This window comes from Porites lutea, chromosome 11 (genome assembly GCF_958299795.1).
Source record: "Porites lutea chromosome 11, jaPorLute2.1, whole genome shotgun sequence".
In the NCBI taxonomy this organism is placed as follows: Eukaryota; Metazoa; Cnidaria; class Anthozoa; order Scleractinia; family Poritidae; genus Porites; species Porites lutea.
In genome coordinates this window covers 22,307,057-22,322,989 of record NC_133211.1, presented here as the reverse complement: position 1 = coordinate 22,322,989, position 15,933 = coordinate 22,307,057, and the positions used below count along the sequence as shown (strand labels likewise).

At 41.1% G+C, this 15,933-nt stretch overlaps 1 protein-coding gene across 1 annotated transcript; it reads right to left on the bottom strand.

Moving 5' to 3' along the window:
- Positions 1-875: 875 nt before the first annotated feature.
- Positions 876-15,236, bottom strand: LOC140951731 (uncharacterized). The gene is made up of 9 exons (XM_073401053.1): positions 14,665-15,236; positions 11,989-12,124; positions 10,611-10,831; positions 7,702-8,251; positions 6,317-6,522; positions 5,036-5,319; positions 3,441-3,619; positions 2,617-2,675; positions 876-1,318 (listed from the first exon to the last, which is right to left on the bottom strand). The coding sequence occupies exons 1-9, from the start codon at positions 15,099-15,101 to the stop codon at positions 928-930; spliced, it is 2,463 nt and encodes an 820-aa protein (XP_073257154.1). The 5' UTR covers positions 15,102-15,236; the 3' UTR covers positions 876-927.
- Between the last annotated feature and the right edge of the window lie 697 nt (positions 15,237-15,933).

The window sequence follows — 15,933 nt, the reverse complement described above, 5'->3', positions numbered from 1 at the left end:
TTTTCAAGTTTTCCTTGACCTTCTAGCGCTCACTTTCGAAAACTTTCAAAACCTTCCTTCTTTCAGGGGATTTTTTGACCTAACTCGGTTCAGAAAAAGCAAACTCGTGTCCACTAAAATGCAAGCTGTTTGCGAAGTTTAATAACTCGTGTCTATCTTACATTGTCCTTGCTTTGACATTTTTAGCAACTAACCTACAACACATAGCTAAAATGTTCCATGACTTTCGAGGACCGACAATTAAATTCCATGACTTTCCATGTCTGAGAAATGAAATTCTTAAATTTTACTACTTTCCAGGTTTTCCATAACCTGTACGGACCCCGAGTATGGAATTTCGGCGCTCGTTTCTCAGGCGCCATTTTGTGCGGGAAACAAGTGGTGTCATCCCGAAATGTCGGCTATTTCAGGCTTAAGGACTCCATTCCAGCCTCCTCCATAGGCGCGCGAAACACGAGTGACGCGCAAGGGACCGTGGGAAGGAGAAAAATGAGAGAGAGAGACGTCTAGGTACGAGGCAGACTACATGCTGCATATATCTCTACACAAGTATTAATGCACAAAACCCTACAGGATCTGGGGTCCTAATAGTTCAACTTGCATTGAGACGCTTCGATAAAAATGATTACATCGTAAGGTTTGAACATTTTCCATTTTCACTAAGAAATTTAACAAAGTAAAAGCTGTAAATTTACAAACTGCCAAAAATTCTAAAAAGTCTATGATTGTTATCAATTCAAAATAAGCATACATCTGGTATCATTGTAATATAAATCTCTACACTAGTATTAGGCAATACAAATATTCAGTTCTTTTTGCGCGGGGGGGGGAGGGATCAAGTAAAAAAACGAACAAGTCAACTTTTTCTCAACAACAGTGATAAAATAAATCTCTATAATGAACAATAAAGAGACTAAAATCATTCTCTTATATATAATGCACCCTTGGAGGCTTTGGGGGCATTTTTCGAGTAGACGATTGCGCCCTTGCAGTCTTGGCACTTTTGATTGGCTCCAGCACGTAACTACACTCTTCCTTACCAAGTGCCCCGGTCATACACTTGATGTACCTATCAATATGACTCTGTAGGAAGGAGAGTGGGGCGGAACCTTGGCTTAGCACCTGGTAATGAAAGTCCTGAAGGCTAAATTTATCTTTCAATGCATTCTTGGTCTTGTTGCGTAATTCTATTAGCGCCAGTCTCCCTAGCATGTACGCGGTTGCTTGTCCTGGATCGCTCTGGTATCGAGTTACCTCTTTAACTGCAAAGTCTGATGTGTCCCAAGCATATTGCTCAAATAAACTCAGTGCATGAGTCCTAAGTAAAAATAAGGGAAATAGCAATTTTACTATAAGATTATTTTGCTATGGGCTTGTTTTCCGTGTAAGAGCGGTATTGAAAAAAGAAACAGTGCAGATAGGTCTTGGGAAATTAATATCTACGCACATCCATATGTTGCCTACTTTACAGTCACAAGCCTTCTCTGACATCCTCTTCAAGCTACAACCAGTTGCAAAAATGATGAGACACTCCCACGGAAAAACGACCTTTCTTGCTTCAAATCGCTCCTGGTCACAGGTCTGTAAAATATAATACTGACCTTCCTCCTCCCTCCCATTCAAAGTTGTTCCTCCAAGTTTTGAGTATGGTCTTGTATTGCTAGGAGCTTTGATAAGGGGTGGAGGGGGGTTCACAAGCACAAGATCATGGACAGGCCATTTAAGCCAAAATACGGTACAGTGTCTCAAGTACTTTTGCAACTGGTTGTAGCTCTCTTTAACATTTTTGCCGAGGAAACAAAGAGCACCTAAGGATCGGTTTGCGATATTATCATCATTATCAACATAAGGGAGCTTAAGCAACGACGACGGCGACGGCAACGAGAACAGCAAAAAGGAAATTAGTTTAGATTAACAAAACAACAACTTTGCACGTACATCACGCTCTCGTTCTTTGTACATTTCTTAGCCGTCGTTGCACTACTGCAACGTGAAAGTGCCTAATTTTACGTTTTGTCGAGGAAGCGAACGCAAGATAACAACTTTCTTTTTCTTTTCCCGGACTTTTATAGAGTCCTTTAGTATTCAACTTCGACAAAATGTGCCAACATTTGACGAATCAAACGAGATGAAATAAGCGCGACAAAGTTTGAAGCACTGCGATCATCATTTTTTAGCTGACGTTTTCGTAGCCGTCACCATCTTCCTGGTTGCATCATCACCACCACCACCACCACCAATTCTTATTACACCAATGAGACCATGGGTCATAAAGTGGTGTACTTACAACTTTATTTTTCGAGGGCGGCACTTGGCAGTATAAAATACTGATAAACTCGTGTACTTCTTCCTTTTTCACAGCCAGCACGTCTACAGCACAAGAATGCGTGCCTAATATTCGAAGCCAAATGTAAAGAACCAGTGGATGTTCTTTGCTACTAGCTCAAACTCTTGACCATGAACGCGGCTTTAATTTAAGGATATGCTAGAAGCTTCAGCTCCCGCTGGCATAGCGCAAAGATTCTCAAGCATCATCAACAACGTGAGAGCCAGGGTTAGAGATTCTTCTCGATTTAAGAAATTGAATCGACGATTCAAGCTTACAATAAAGCTTACCTGTTTAAGCCGCGTGAGTGCAATCCTGTGTCCACTATCAGCCGTACAGCACGCCAAGTCTGTGGATGTGATAAAAGAGCTGGTTTACCATTTAGAGAAAGATTCCGGAAAAGGCACCCCGGAAAGCTTCACTGTACTTTTATTCACCAGAATAGTTAGCAGGGTTATGTGTTTGAAGGACGTTACAGCTTTCTCCCGATCGCAAAATGATAAAACTTCTAGCATTTGATAACTTGTTTCCACCACTACGACATTCCCGCTAAAACTCGTAGTAGAATGACGACGGGTATCATGTTTTCCCGCCAAAATAACACTGGTTCACGCGCGAACCACTTAGGCTACATTCAAACGGCAACGGACACTTCGTTCACACCGGATCTTTCAATATTTTCGCTCTGTTCACACAAACTTTGAACGGCTAAGCGTCTAAATTTTCGTAGGGTGAAGGTGGTTCCGTGTGAACGCAAAATCTAAACGTACGAATTTTCAACCGCGTCCGGTGCCGTGTGAACAAAGATTTAGTATTAACAAATAGGAGCTTAAACAAAGGCGTTTCTAAGCGACGCAAGTCAACCGGAAGTGAGATATTTTTTATTTTTAAATAAATTGACAATACCAAATTTGTAATTCTTCGTCTCTTTCTTATTATAGAGACGATTTGTCCAAAAATTTGAGCAAAAATACCGCTCAAAAATGTAAAAAGGCCACTTCCGGTTGATGTGCGTCGCTCAAAAACGTCTTTGCGTAAGTCCACTAAAATCTCGCTCTCGCAGTCGTTCCCGCCTTAGAATCTAAACGTCTCTATGTACTTCTGACTGACTAACCTGCCATTTCAGCATACCATACTTCTGCAGAAGGTTATCCTTATAAGTATCTGTGTCATCAGATAGTATTGGGTTTTCACTGTACAGACCCCATCCCTCGGTAAATGCCGTATAGTATGTGTTCTTGTCTAGCCAGGCGGGAACACCACCACACTTGTCAGCAAAATGCTCTATGTGACCTGCGGGCAAAATATCAAAACGGTTTACTGTAGGAAATCGATATTATAAACCCACTATGTAACGTATTACCTCGGTACAACGACTGATTATCCTCGTCTCAGTTACAGTAAAATTAATACAGAAAAATCCCGATTTCTCGATGATTGGGACCAAACCTAAATTCCCTTCGCCAGTTTAACACTATAATTCCAACCACTTTGCTTTTTCCAAGGTGGTTCGAAACACCAGGATTCCACAGTATGGTAATATCCAGATGTAACGAATCCCCATTTTAATGAATACAATTTCCTGTTATCTGTTATATCTGGGTTGCATCCGGGGCCAACAGGGGGTAGTAGTACATAGGGAATGATTTTTATCTCTCTAACTATAGTAAAATGCATGGGACAACAGCCCGATAAAACATACCCTCGTTATAACAAACACATTTTGCACTGTAACTGTCATCTCTCTCTCTCATAAAAGTGCCAAAGGCAAAAAGCAAGAAAAATTAAAATTTCCATGTCTTTAATACATGTACTGACAAGCAAATGCTGCCATGCAAAGGCACTCCAGAAGAGGTTTGAAAGGAATGGTTGCACCAAAGGAAGGAGTTACGTTTAAGAGACTAAAACAACTGCTGAAGAGTTTTCACCAGAATGGTCACAGAGACAGAAGGATTTCGTCCAACGACTCGAAAGATAGTACTACGTACTAAATAAATACAATGAAGTACTATGTGAAAGTACTGCTGAAGAGATTTCATTTGAATGGTCACACCATTACATTGCGTTGACAGGCTCACAAGCTAGAACTTCGAACTAAATAAATAGTTCGTGCAAATAGTTAGTAAACGCACTGCTGAATAGCGGGTTTCAGCCGTTTGATAATTTTAATATCGTACAATTTCAAGGTTACAGACTTTTACGTTAGTACAACTTACATTTCTGTAATACTAACGTTGGCAAGTGAAAACTATTTGACCCACTTTTACGAATGGACAATTGGAAACGAAACACCTCACTATGGGCGTAGCCTAACTCCTTGAGAGAAAAAGCTTATCTTAGGATACCTGCGGACGTCGTTCCTATTGCGCGTTTTCCATCAAATCGTCGGTTTTTTCAACGAAATCGCCGCAGATCAAGAATTGTTTTGCGTGGCATTGACGTTAATAGCGAGCTCAAGAAACCACAACAACGACGACGGAAACAAGAAAAAGCTAAAAGTTAAAACTCTGAACGTGTCGCACACTTTTTGGCAGATTTCTTTGCCGTCATCGCACGACTCTAAAGTTGTCAAACTTGATCGAAATGGCTATGCGATCGTCGCTTTAAAAACTAAGATCGTCGTTTCTGCAATAACGATCGTCGCGACTTCGATTTCGTGGGAAATACCCAAAGAGAGTTTCAAAACTGAATGGCATGCGCGGCGCCTACCTTGAACCTGAGTATGATGGCCTGGCCTGGATTCGTGACCAGTGACAGACCACTCTTGGAAAATTGGACCAAAATCTTTAAGAAAAAACGGGAGTCCAAAGTATGCTGGTGAAGAACAAGCTGCATTAGAGCTCCTGAAAAACTGGGCGCCATTGGAAGGGTTATAATGAGGAAGCATCTCAATGGGGCAGTTGGGAGCAGTGACCTTTGATCCAGTGAAATAGAAGACATTTGTTATTTTGGGATAGAGCATTCCCATCACTTGACGGCAGTACTGTGCCCATCTACAATTAAGATAAGATTAAACTTGAACAAATTTATGTAATAAAACAAAACAAACAACAAACAAAATTTCTTAACGTTGAGAGGGTGACACTTTAAAGTCTCAAGAACCGATAAACCTGTACGTGACCCACTAAGCCTGGGGGTGGCCTCTTACGATGGCCTATACGGGGAGGCTGCGCCCGACAAGGGTATCTTTTTTAGGCTTTAGGTATATGACAGACTAGGGATCTTCCATTTGCCAATGGAAGATACCGTAAAATTCCGAAAATAAGCCCCTCCATGTATAAGCCTCTCCAAGTATAAGCCCCCCAAAATCGTAACGCAAAAAACCCTCCGTTAAATCGCCCTCCAAATATAAGCCCCCCGGGGGGCTTGTACTTGGAATTTTCCCTGGAATACAAAGTAAAACAAAGCAAACATGGTAAATTTCCTTCCCACTACAAGCTAGTCCAATCGATTTTGAAACGCAAATTTTCCTCCGTAGATAAGCCCCTCCGAATATAAGCCCCTCCAAAAATAAGCCCCTCAAAAAGTGCCTTTGAAAAATATAAGCCCCGGGGCTTATTTTCGTAATTTTACGGTATACGAAAGGGGTAGCTTTTCTGTTAAAATGGCATATACAAGGGTGAGGGGTTGGACCTCAACTAATTGATGACACTAATTCAAATAACGTTTCAATAACCGTGGCCTGTTGGGTTAACTTTAACACATCAAGGTGATTCGCATGCGTGCAAGCCTTCCATTTCCGTTTTCGAGCAGCGAGAGAGAAGCACAAACGAGCCACGCGAGAGAACGCAGAAGCGAGCTACGAGAAAGAGCGCGAAAGCAAGCCGTGCGAGAGAACAGGCGAGCGAGTTGCACGAAAGAACGTGCAAGCGATCGACCGAAAGAGCGCGCGCAAGAGAGCCACGAGAAGGAACGCGCAAGCATATCCCCCAAACAAAAGGCTTTCTCGCAGGCTACCATGTGGTTTAAAGATTATAAATCTAAACCTACTTGTTAACAGCTTTCCATCTGACAGGGCAATACTTTGCTGCTGTTTCAGGATCAACACACGTCTTGTATGCGTGTTCGTTTGATTCATTTACAGGAAAAGAGCCATTATTATGCCACATGCTGCGGGAGTCCAAGATCTTACGGAAAGCTTGAACCGCTTCTGTCTCGTCCGATTTGTTAGTGTACTTCTTGGCAATATCTATAACCTGTAACCAAAGCTTAGGAATAAATATTTAAGACTCTTACCCAGTCGCCATTTGTGTGTTCGTGGTGAGAGAACACTGGAGTTACGTTGAGGCGCGCGGGGACTGGTAAGAAGGGGCGAGGAGAAAATATAACTACTGTTCTTCGTCCCTTCCCATGACACCCCACGCACCTCAACCTAGCCCCAATCTTCTCTCGACCCAAAACCCCGTCATGTAAACAGCAACTGGGTATGAGTCTTTTATTATTAGGGAGCTTAAATAAATACGACGACCTTGGTATAAACGCAAACGTAAATAAGTACAGTAGGACCCCTTAAGATCCGACAACGGGAATGAGAAGGTAAACAAGGATGTCAGGTTTAATTAGGAAAACAACTGTAAACGAGTATCACGCCTTACCCTGCGAACAGAGGTTTTTCTCTTGCATGGCATTCAGCGTTTACGAAGTCGTCCGCGTCGCTTATCAGTCGAATAGTTGATTTGTTTTTTACGCCCCAGTAACACAAACCAACAACGGGACTGACAAGCGATGCAAACGACTTCGTAAACGCTGAATGCCATGCATGAGAGAAACCTCTGTTCGTAGGGTAATCACGCCTACATTTGACAAAGAAAGAGAGTTGGAATAAAATAAGATCATCGTAGTTAAAGACGCAACTTATGCAGTTGCGTAAAGAAATCCTGAAAAAAACTCAGGCTTGCCGGGATTCGACACCTGACCCCTACGACACTTACCCTGGGTACCAGAGGTTTTTCTCGCGAGCGGCGGAAATATTTGGTGTTGGCCGAAGGCCGACACATCTTCGGCCGTAGGCCGAAGCCACGAGCGGCAAAGCCGCAAGAAAAACTTTTTGCGCGGGTCACTACAAAGACTTGACAGAAACCGGAAACCGCGCTAGAAAAGTCTCTGGCACCCAGGGTATGCGACACTGGGACTCTGCGACCAACTGGGAGCTGGTCATTGCTCCCAGATGGCTAGCTTACTCAAACTAAAAAGCGGTGGCGCCATCCTTATAGCCTGCGAGCAAGCTCTCCTATTTGGGCGAGTTAAAGGAGTCTCGCGAGAACGCGCGAGCGAGCGGCGAAGCCCAAATAGGAGAGCTTGCTCGCAGGCTACCATCCTAATACCTACCCAACCTATCTGCAAATCTCTTCCAGTTTTTTAAAGAAAAGGCTTACCTGATCATAGAAAAACTTCAGTTGTTTCTTGCCTTCAACAAAAATCTCCTCAGGTGAAATGTCAGTTGTGGTGAAGTAGGAAAGAATCAACTTGTAGCTTTCGGTACCATTCAGTCGTTCCCCAGTAGGCAGGGTCTTGTTCGTTGGTTGGTTTATATCTGGTGTGCCATTAATATACACAAAATCCACAGGCAGGTTCGCCAAACCACTCGCCAAGTCATTTGGGAGACAGTGACTTTTGTGTTCATTATCAAGGTAGTTGATCAAGTCCAACAGCGGCTGGCCAATACCTTCTTCTAATGCCTTGGCTATTGATGCATTTACATTCTCCCCATTATGGCCCTTGGTCCACTTGTCATCCACTCCACTGGCAAGTTTAGCTAAGTAGTCGGTTTTCAAATAGCTTTTAGCAAACCATTCAGCAAGAACGCCAGCAGCCTCACCAGATAAGGAAAGCTGTCTGTAAGACTCTTTCAGGGCATCTACACCGGCCTGGCAGTCAATCTCTGTGCGAATCATCCCTGATTTCACACCAAGTTGAACATTTTGTCTGGAAATAGAATAAAAATAGCATCAAAGCTGCAAATAAACGTCGGTCATCAGAAAATGTCTGCCAACTAAGACTGTTATCGGACCAGACATGATGTCAGTGATGTCTGGACAACGTTTACACCAAACTTTACACAAGATTAATTTGCAAATGAATTAGCGCATGTGAATTTTCGTGCCACTGATACAGGATGCAAGGCTTATGGCAGAGTATAACAACTGTCACAAGTAGTATAGAAGGGACAAAATTTTCCCTTTTTTGCGGTGAAATCTCTTTACCTTGCAAAGGAATACATTAACGTTTATGAAATCAAAGTCTTGTCTGTATCTCAAGGTGGTGTGTGCTATTTTAGGTGGTTTAACCGATTTGACAGGATTTCTGGGTATTTCAACGTTCACGGTTTTCTGAGTTTGATAGTAATTTGTTGATCCATGTTGTCAAAGAATTAAGGGCTAACTTGCCTGTGACTTCAAATCACTGAGCTATAACGTTATTTCCTGCGGCTTTTATTGTCCATAAGTACAGGAAACAATTGTTCCAGTTCCGGTTCACTGATTCCTGGCGCGCAATTCATGCATATTAATGAGGGCGAAGGCAAACTAGCTCTTTCTACCACGAAACACAATTCTTTACTTACCCCTCCCCCTTCCTGCCTTTACCACCACCACCACCACCACAACCATCACCAAATTTCTATTGTTTTCCCTTCACCACCACCATCACATTTCTGCTGTTCGTCAAAATTTTCATTAAAGGCGCAAACCAGTTAAAGCAATCACCTCCACCTCATTTATATAGTTTTCCACCATCACCACATTTCTATTGGTTTGCACAATTTTCAAGAAAGGTGTCACCAGTTAAACCAATTCATTTAACCAGCTACTAGACTTGCCAAAATTGACTGCGTGAGCGCCGAAGGCGCGAGGGACGCTCCCGAAGCGAGCAACGTAAGTCGAGAGACGCCCTGTGCCGTCTGCAGAAGATTGAACTTAATTTTCATAATGTTGGCGCGAAAAAATGGTTTAACAGCCGTATGACAGCCCGAAGGATGAACAGTTCTCATATGACTAGATGGTCTGAACACCGAGATAAATAAATATGACCTGCCCAGAAACAAAACCGTTTCCCGGGTCAGTCTTTGTCCTAAATCGAAAGAAGTAACTTCTATCTTGAGTGTAGAAAGTCTTTGAAATTCGAGTTTTCACCGAAGGTTTCTTGCGGACCACGCTAAGTCACCAGCTCGCGTAAACTTAGAAATCCTCGTCGGTGCGAAGCTGAGCATAGAAAGAAAAGCTGTTCGACTAAAATTATTTGTGGAAACTGTGCCAGAAGCAACAAAAACATGGTGAAAAACTAAGGTCCTTTGGATAAGAGAGCAATTTTTAGTACCTCGTCGAAAGAGAGGCTGGCACAGGCAGAGGTCCGTTCGCAGACTGGTATGTGGCTCCATACCCTGGGTGCCAGAGGCTTTTCATGCGCGGTTTCCGGTTTCGGTCAAGTCTTAAAAAGCGGCTTCCCCGCTCGTGTCTTCTGCCAAAGGCCGAAGACGTGTCGGCCTGCGGCCGACGAAGCTCCTCGTCACACGCGAGAAAAATCCTCTGGTACCCAGGGTAGTGGCTCCACGGTCAAAAGGTAAACTTAAGACCCTAACGATCAATTTCGCAGCGAACGAAAAGCCCTTGTATTCAAGGAAACTAGCATCATTGCTCAACCTATTCCCTTGGTGAAATCAACAGCAAAGTCCGTATGGCAGGATGTATGTTTTCAAACACCGCGATGTTAGGCTTCTCACTGAGCCTGTCGACTCAACCATAAAAAAATCTCCACCACTAACCTACCCTCTACCACTGTCCTCTGATTCTCTCTAATTTCTTTGAAGCTAAGTTTCCTTACACCAGTCGGAGTTAACCGCTTCGTGTGCGTTCATTTCCTACGCTTCCTTCACTTCAAAGTCAAGTGAGTGCCAAGCCAAGGATTCGCCTGGATCAAGTTTCCCGAGTACGAACGTAACAAGATCAAGAGTTTTTCCTAATTGGGTATCCCGAACACCCTCGTCACACCGCCGGCCAGAAAACTGGCCGGTCAAAAATAGCGCGCTGCAGGAGAGAAACATCCGTTTCCCGGCTGACCACCTAACCAGCAGAAACCGGAAACAGGCTTTAAGAAAGTCTAGACTAGCTACATGAACCTGGAATTCCACCGGCTCTGCTTCACAGTGGAACCCAAGCAGTAAAAATTGTAGAGAACATGTCAACAAAATATAAAAACTTTGTCCAGAGACAATAATTGTCTCCTGTCACTACTAATTATTAGTAGGGAGATCTTAAGTGTAAAAAAATATGTCACCTAAATTGAGTACCTGTAACGGTCAATTGGTGTCTTGTGTTTCCTGATGGTGTCAATCACCAACTGGACATCATCATAGGTCTTAGGTTTTACATGATTAGCAAAGGCATTGATACCCCAAGCCAGAGAACAAATAGGCTGCCAGCAAAATAAGTCAGGACCTAACATCCAGTCTCCTGCATAGTAATTTTCAGCATATGGAACACCAAATGTATGCTGTAGAAAATGCTTCACCTTTAAGAAGAAAAGACAAAAATGATGAGCATACAGCATGTGAGGAGGCTGAAAATCTAGCCAGCAGGCGCAGATCCACACCAGTTTCCACCGTTTTATGAAAATCAGTCAGATTTTAATAAATAAAATAATTTATTTTAATAAAAATAAAACTTTCCAAGTTGAAGACTGGCCAACATCCTGTCTGAATGACTCAGAAACCCAGGAAAGGGGACTTTGGGCAGTTTAAATCCAAAACATTTCCCAAGGAAGAGCATGCCCTGGGCCCCCCTAGAGGCTTGCACCTTCGGCGCTCATTTAGAAAATCTGTCAGTATGTATCCTAGATCTGCGCCTTAAGTCAATGTCTTAAGTCAGAATAAACAAAAAATACAAATTTCTTTGCAGAAAGCTGAAAAACAAAATAATAGTATCATGTGACAAGTACTCAAAACGGAGGAGAATTATGAGACAAAAATTCAATTTGGCACCTTTGGTTTCTAAAATGGAGATCATAAATCAAGTCCCTTAATGACTCAGAAAACTGATTACCACAACTTGTGACAGTGTATAATGTTGTGGGTCAAAATGAAATTTAGGTTAAAATGGTACCTTTTGACCTAGACGGGTTCTCAGTTTCCATTGTAACAATAATGACTATTTTAAAAAAAAACTGCAACTGTAATATGTGTTTTGTCAATAAACGTAAAATTATATTTAAAAAAAAAAATTAATGACTATTTTAGACCTAAGAGACAGGACACTGAGGAATCAAATTAAATAAAATCAAAAACTTTATTTCACTTTGAATTTCAAAAAATAGCATCAACTAATGCTAATATCTCTGAAGGTAAAGCAAGAAAAAAATAAAAAATAAATAAAAAAATACTGTAAGTAAATAAGAAAAAAGTATTTTGAAACAGTTTTAACCTGCAAGGATTTCATTTCGACCTGCAACTGTTTTCACCTTAAACATTTCAGCTGTATGTTTTATCTATTTTAATGAGCACATACTGTAGCCATTGCAAATGATTTTAGGGGATGATTACTCCATTAAATTAAACATATCAAAAACTCATGGAACTTTGTATCAGGCAGGGAAGGGGTGAGCAATTTGACATAAAATATGGACAAATAGTCCTTCAATCTCTCAGCTGATTTATAAAACACACCCAATACCTGAACAAGGGCTTTCACTTCTCTTGGCTTCATTTTGTTTTCGTCAATCTTAATACTTGTTATTTGTTTAAGTAGCTCTAAGGCTCTGTCTGTTTTCTTCTTCAGTTGTACTGGATCTGGGTTATAAGGGAAATACCTGAAATCAAACAACGAATTAATCAGTGCGAACTGACAGTTTCTTGGGAATTTTCCTCCTTTTGTGATGGAAAAAAATGTATTAACTTTTATTCCATCAACAACAGACCATTTCTGGGCTCCAAGACCCTCACTTTCAAGATGAAGCCAAGTGCAAGACTTGTCTTGTGAAAATGAGTTTTATTTTAAAAAAAACCAGGGGCTTAACACTTATTGTATTGCCATACCTGCCAACTTTTTCTAAATTTATAGGCATGACATTTTCATTCTGAGAGTGCCAGGATTTTTCGAAGGGTTCCGATAATATCCGAAGTTGTCCGAAGACATTCTGTTCTGAAGAGTTCCATCTATTAACGCAAACACAAGAACGTGACCCTATCTCCAGTGACTTTCCCTACTAAAATATGAGAATTCAGAGAAAGTCAATCATTCACCTGGACTTTTCTCTCATTGGTTCCAAATTCTTTAAATTATTAATACATTTTTCAAAAATGTGTAAGTTAATGCTGTAATGGTTCGAACTTTTCTACCAGGTGTGAGAAATTTGAACACAGGCATGAGTAGGTCAAGATCGAAGTTTTCAATCCACAGGCGTGACAATCTCACCTTAGGCATGACACTTGGCAGGTATATACTGTTCAAGATAACTATAGCCCTTTTTCAAATAAGGACCTCCTTTAAGTTAATGTCCAACTTGAGGCTAAAAATATCATAGCATGACCCAGAGTCCTCCTAGAATCCACCCAAAAAAATAAAAATTCCTGAATACACTCTAATGAAGTAGGATACAAGGATTTTCATTAAATAAAACTGAAGGTTTCAATTGAAAGCAACATTTTAACAACAAAAATGGCTCCTGTTAAATTGATCTGATGCAAAACCCCTAAAATGAGGAATTCTAAGGATGATTCCAAGAAGCTACAGGGGAGAAAAGGTATTGATTATAGTTGTACTTCAGTGAGATGCACCAAGAAATGAACTTTAAAACCATGGTTTAATGAATGTATCAAGTTCCAGTAAACACCAAAGAAACTGCCAGAACTAACTTTTCCTACAAAATCAGCCTTGCATGGTCACTCTGATGCACTTAAATCAAACTGTCAATCAACAAAATGAACCTCCCACATAAAAAATAATATAATCAATGCCTACGCATGAGATAGCATTACATGTATATGGTCAATGTCTTTCATCCAATAGTAATTTAAAATAAAACTGCAATAAATGAAACTAATTGTCAACAAAATATTGCTAAAAGGGACAACTAATTCCTCATCCACAACAATTCTAAAAGATGTTAGGGATAATAACGAAACCTGGCCAACTGTCACATTGTAAGTTCAGTACCTTTAAAATAATTGCTACTCTTTTCAATAACATGTCAAAAATTCACCGATTTGTTACATGATGTGCCTACCAATGATCCTTGCAAAATATAAAAACAAAATGGATTGATTTTTTTACCAAACCCAACAGACATGATTTTTTGGACCAACCGAGGACAAACTTTCCTTTTTTCCAGAGAGGTCCATTAAGTTGAATGATGGAAGTGAAAAAAACATGAACATTGCTTTAATTTAACCTATGCTTTTGAAAAGTGCAGTAAAGTACAGATAAAATTATGGATTAACTTTGAGAACAAACGTAATCGTGTTTTAATAACCAGGCATTACCTGACAAGCTAGTGCAATGAAATGCATTATTATGTGTCAGTCTATGACCCCCATCTGTGTGAAAGGGGAAATGTGAAAGGGGTATCATTATAGATCATGAATAGGAAAGAGGTAGGAGCCTCCTTAAATAAAACTCTGGACTTGGTTGTTCAAAGCTGGGTTAAGATAACCCAGGATTAGTGCAAAATTTGAATTCAGATATGAAAGCTTAAAAAGTACATTCAACTTAATTCTTTTTGTCAACAAGATGTTGATTGGATGCTAGCTCTTAAAAATAACAGAGAAAACTATCCGAGAAAATGCTTTTGAACAAAATAAAAAAAAAACGGGTTAAATTTAACCTAGGTTTAAGCGCTAATTGGCCTTCGAACAACTAGGCCCTGTTGAGTAACCCCACAGGAGCAGTGAACTCCACTGGCCTTCTTCCACCTAAACTTCTCAAATCACAGTCCAGTGTGGAGCAGCTACTTGGCCTTATAGTTTTTAACTGCATAAATTAAAGTCGCCCTCCCCTCTAATCGTCTCATTGTACCTTCTTTGAGCATATTAATGAGTAGCAGACTTAAGGTCTCGGTAAAGGAAAACGAGGTGCCCACAGAAAAAAATTCTAGTCGCGCGAGTATTTTCGCTACAAAGGCAAGTTATATATCAAATTAAAGCTAAAAGACTAAATTACCTTTTAAAAGTCAATTATGCTTAAGCCGTGGTTAAAGAAGGAACAGTAAGGAAATACACGGACTCATCAAGAGTACATCCAAAAGCTAGGGCGCGCAGCGTGAACAAATTTTTGTGTTACCGGTATTTTAATTTAAGCTTACACAAACATTAGTAATCTCTATTAAGTTTTAAATTACTCAAGCTATAGTACCTTTGCTTTACATGCTCATCAGGTTCTTCAATATCTGGTTGCCAAGCCACGCTGTTCGGATTCAGAGCGTAGTACTCGGTCTGCACTTGCTTTAAAAACTGGGGCAGTTTTGTTCGATTTGCTTCTTCGGAATACAGGCACATTTGATCCGCTCCTGCAGACTTCCCAGGTTCTGCAGTCGTCTTGACCATAGTTGTCTTGACACAGGACGTTGTTGTTGATTTTGTTGCACCTAAAATCACACAGACTAATCCAGCCACAAAAAGCAGGAAGGCAAATACTAAAACTACCCAAAGCCAGACGGGGATAACTGCGAGCTTTCTCTTGTTACTGAACGCGATCGCTGTCCATTTTTCTTCCACTTCTTTCTCAGAGGACGATTTCTCCTTCAGCACTTCCACCGACTCGGAGTATTTCTTCATAAAGACACCTTGCATTGTGACGGTCAACACGTTCTCGCCCGTTCGACCGACCTCGGACGTCTGAAGCAGTATCAGGCTAGTTCGAAACAATAAAGAAATCAGATTTTGAGCCCTCTTTCTGTCTTTCAATTTCCGAGCGCACCGTACCAACCAAAGAATGGAGTGTTTGTTTGTTTTAAGATTCGAGCACTCTGATTGGCTGTCGCACCGAACAGACGCCCTGGGTCCTGGGAAAAATGCACCACAAACTTGAAAAGCACTTGGAAATCCTTGAACTGCACTTCAGATTTCTGATAAGAAAGTCTCGCGACACTTCGCGGACTTTGCGACACTTTTTCGCCCTTATACCATGGATAATAGAAAGAGTCTTTCTATTATCCATGCTTATACCACGTCACCACTACCCAGTTACTTCAAAGTAGGGAAGGTACTCTCTTAGGTTGAAACTGAAGAGAGGGGGCTCTGAGAGTTTATAGTAAATCGTTTCCGTTCTCCGGAGGTCAACTCAAAATTGGTCATTTCACGTCCTAGTTATGCAGGGACAGTAAGGAAATGTACAAAAAAGCGTGATAGACGGGCAGAGTTGTTGCTTTGCTCATAAAACCTATTGGGCCAGTTTTTTATACGGAGTTTTAGTCAGTGTTTAATAAAACCCGTTCTAAGCCATTTTCAGTTTGCCGAACGCCTTTATGTAAACACCATTTATTGTGGACAGTTTTATGAAAACATATCGCCTAGACTAGAAAAGCATTTGTCTTCTTAAAATGACCTACTAAAAAAGAGACCCGAAGGTCCAAAGGTCTCCAAAACCGCAGTCTCAGTTATTCTTCGTTTAAATAACCGTTCC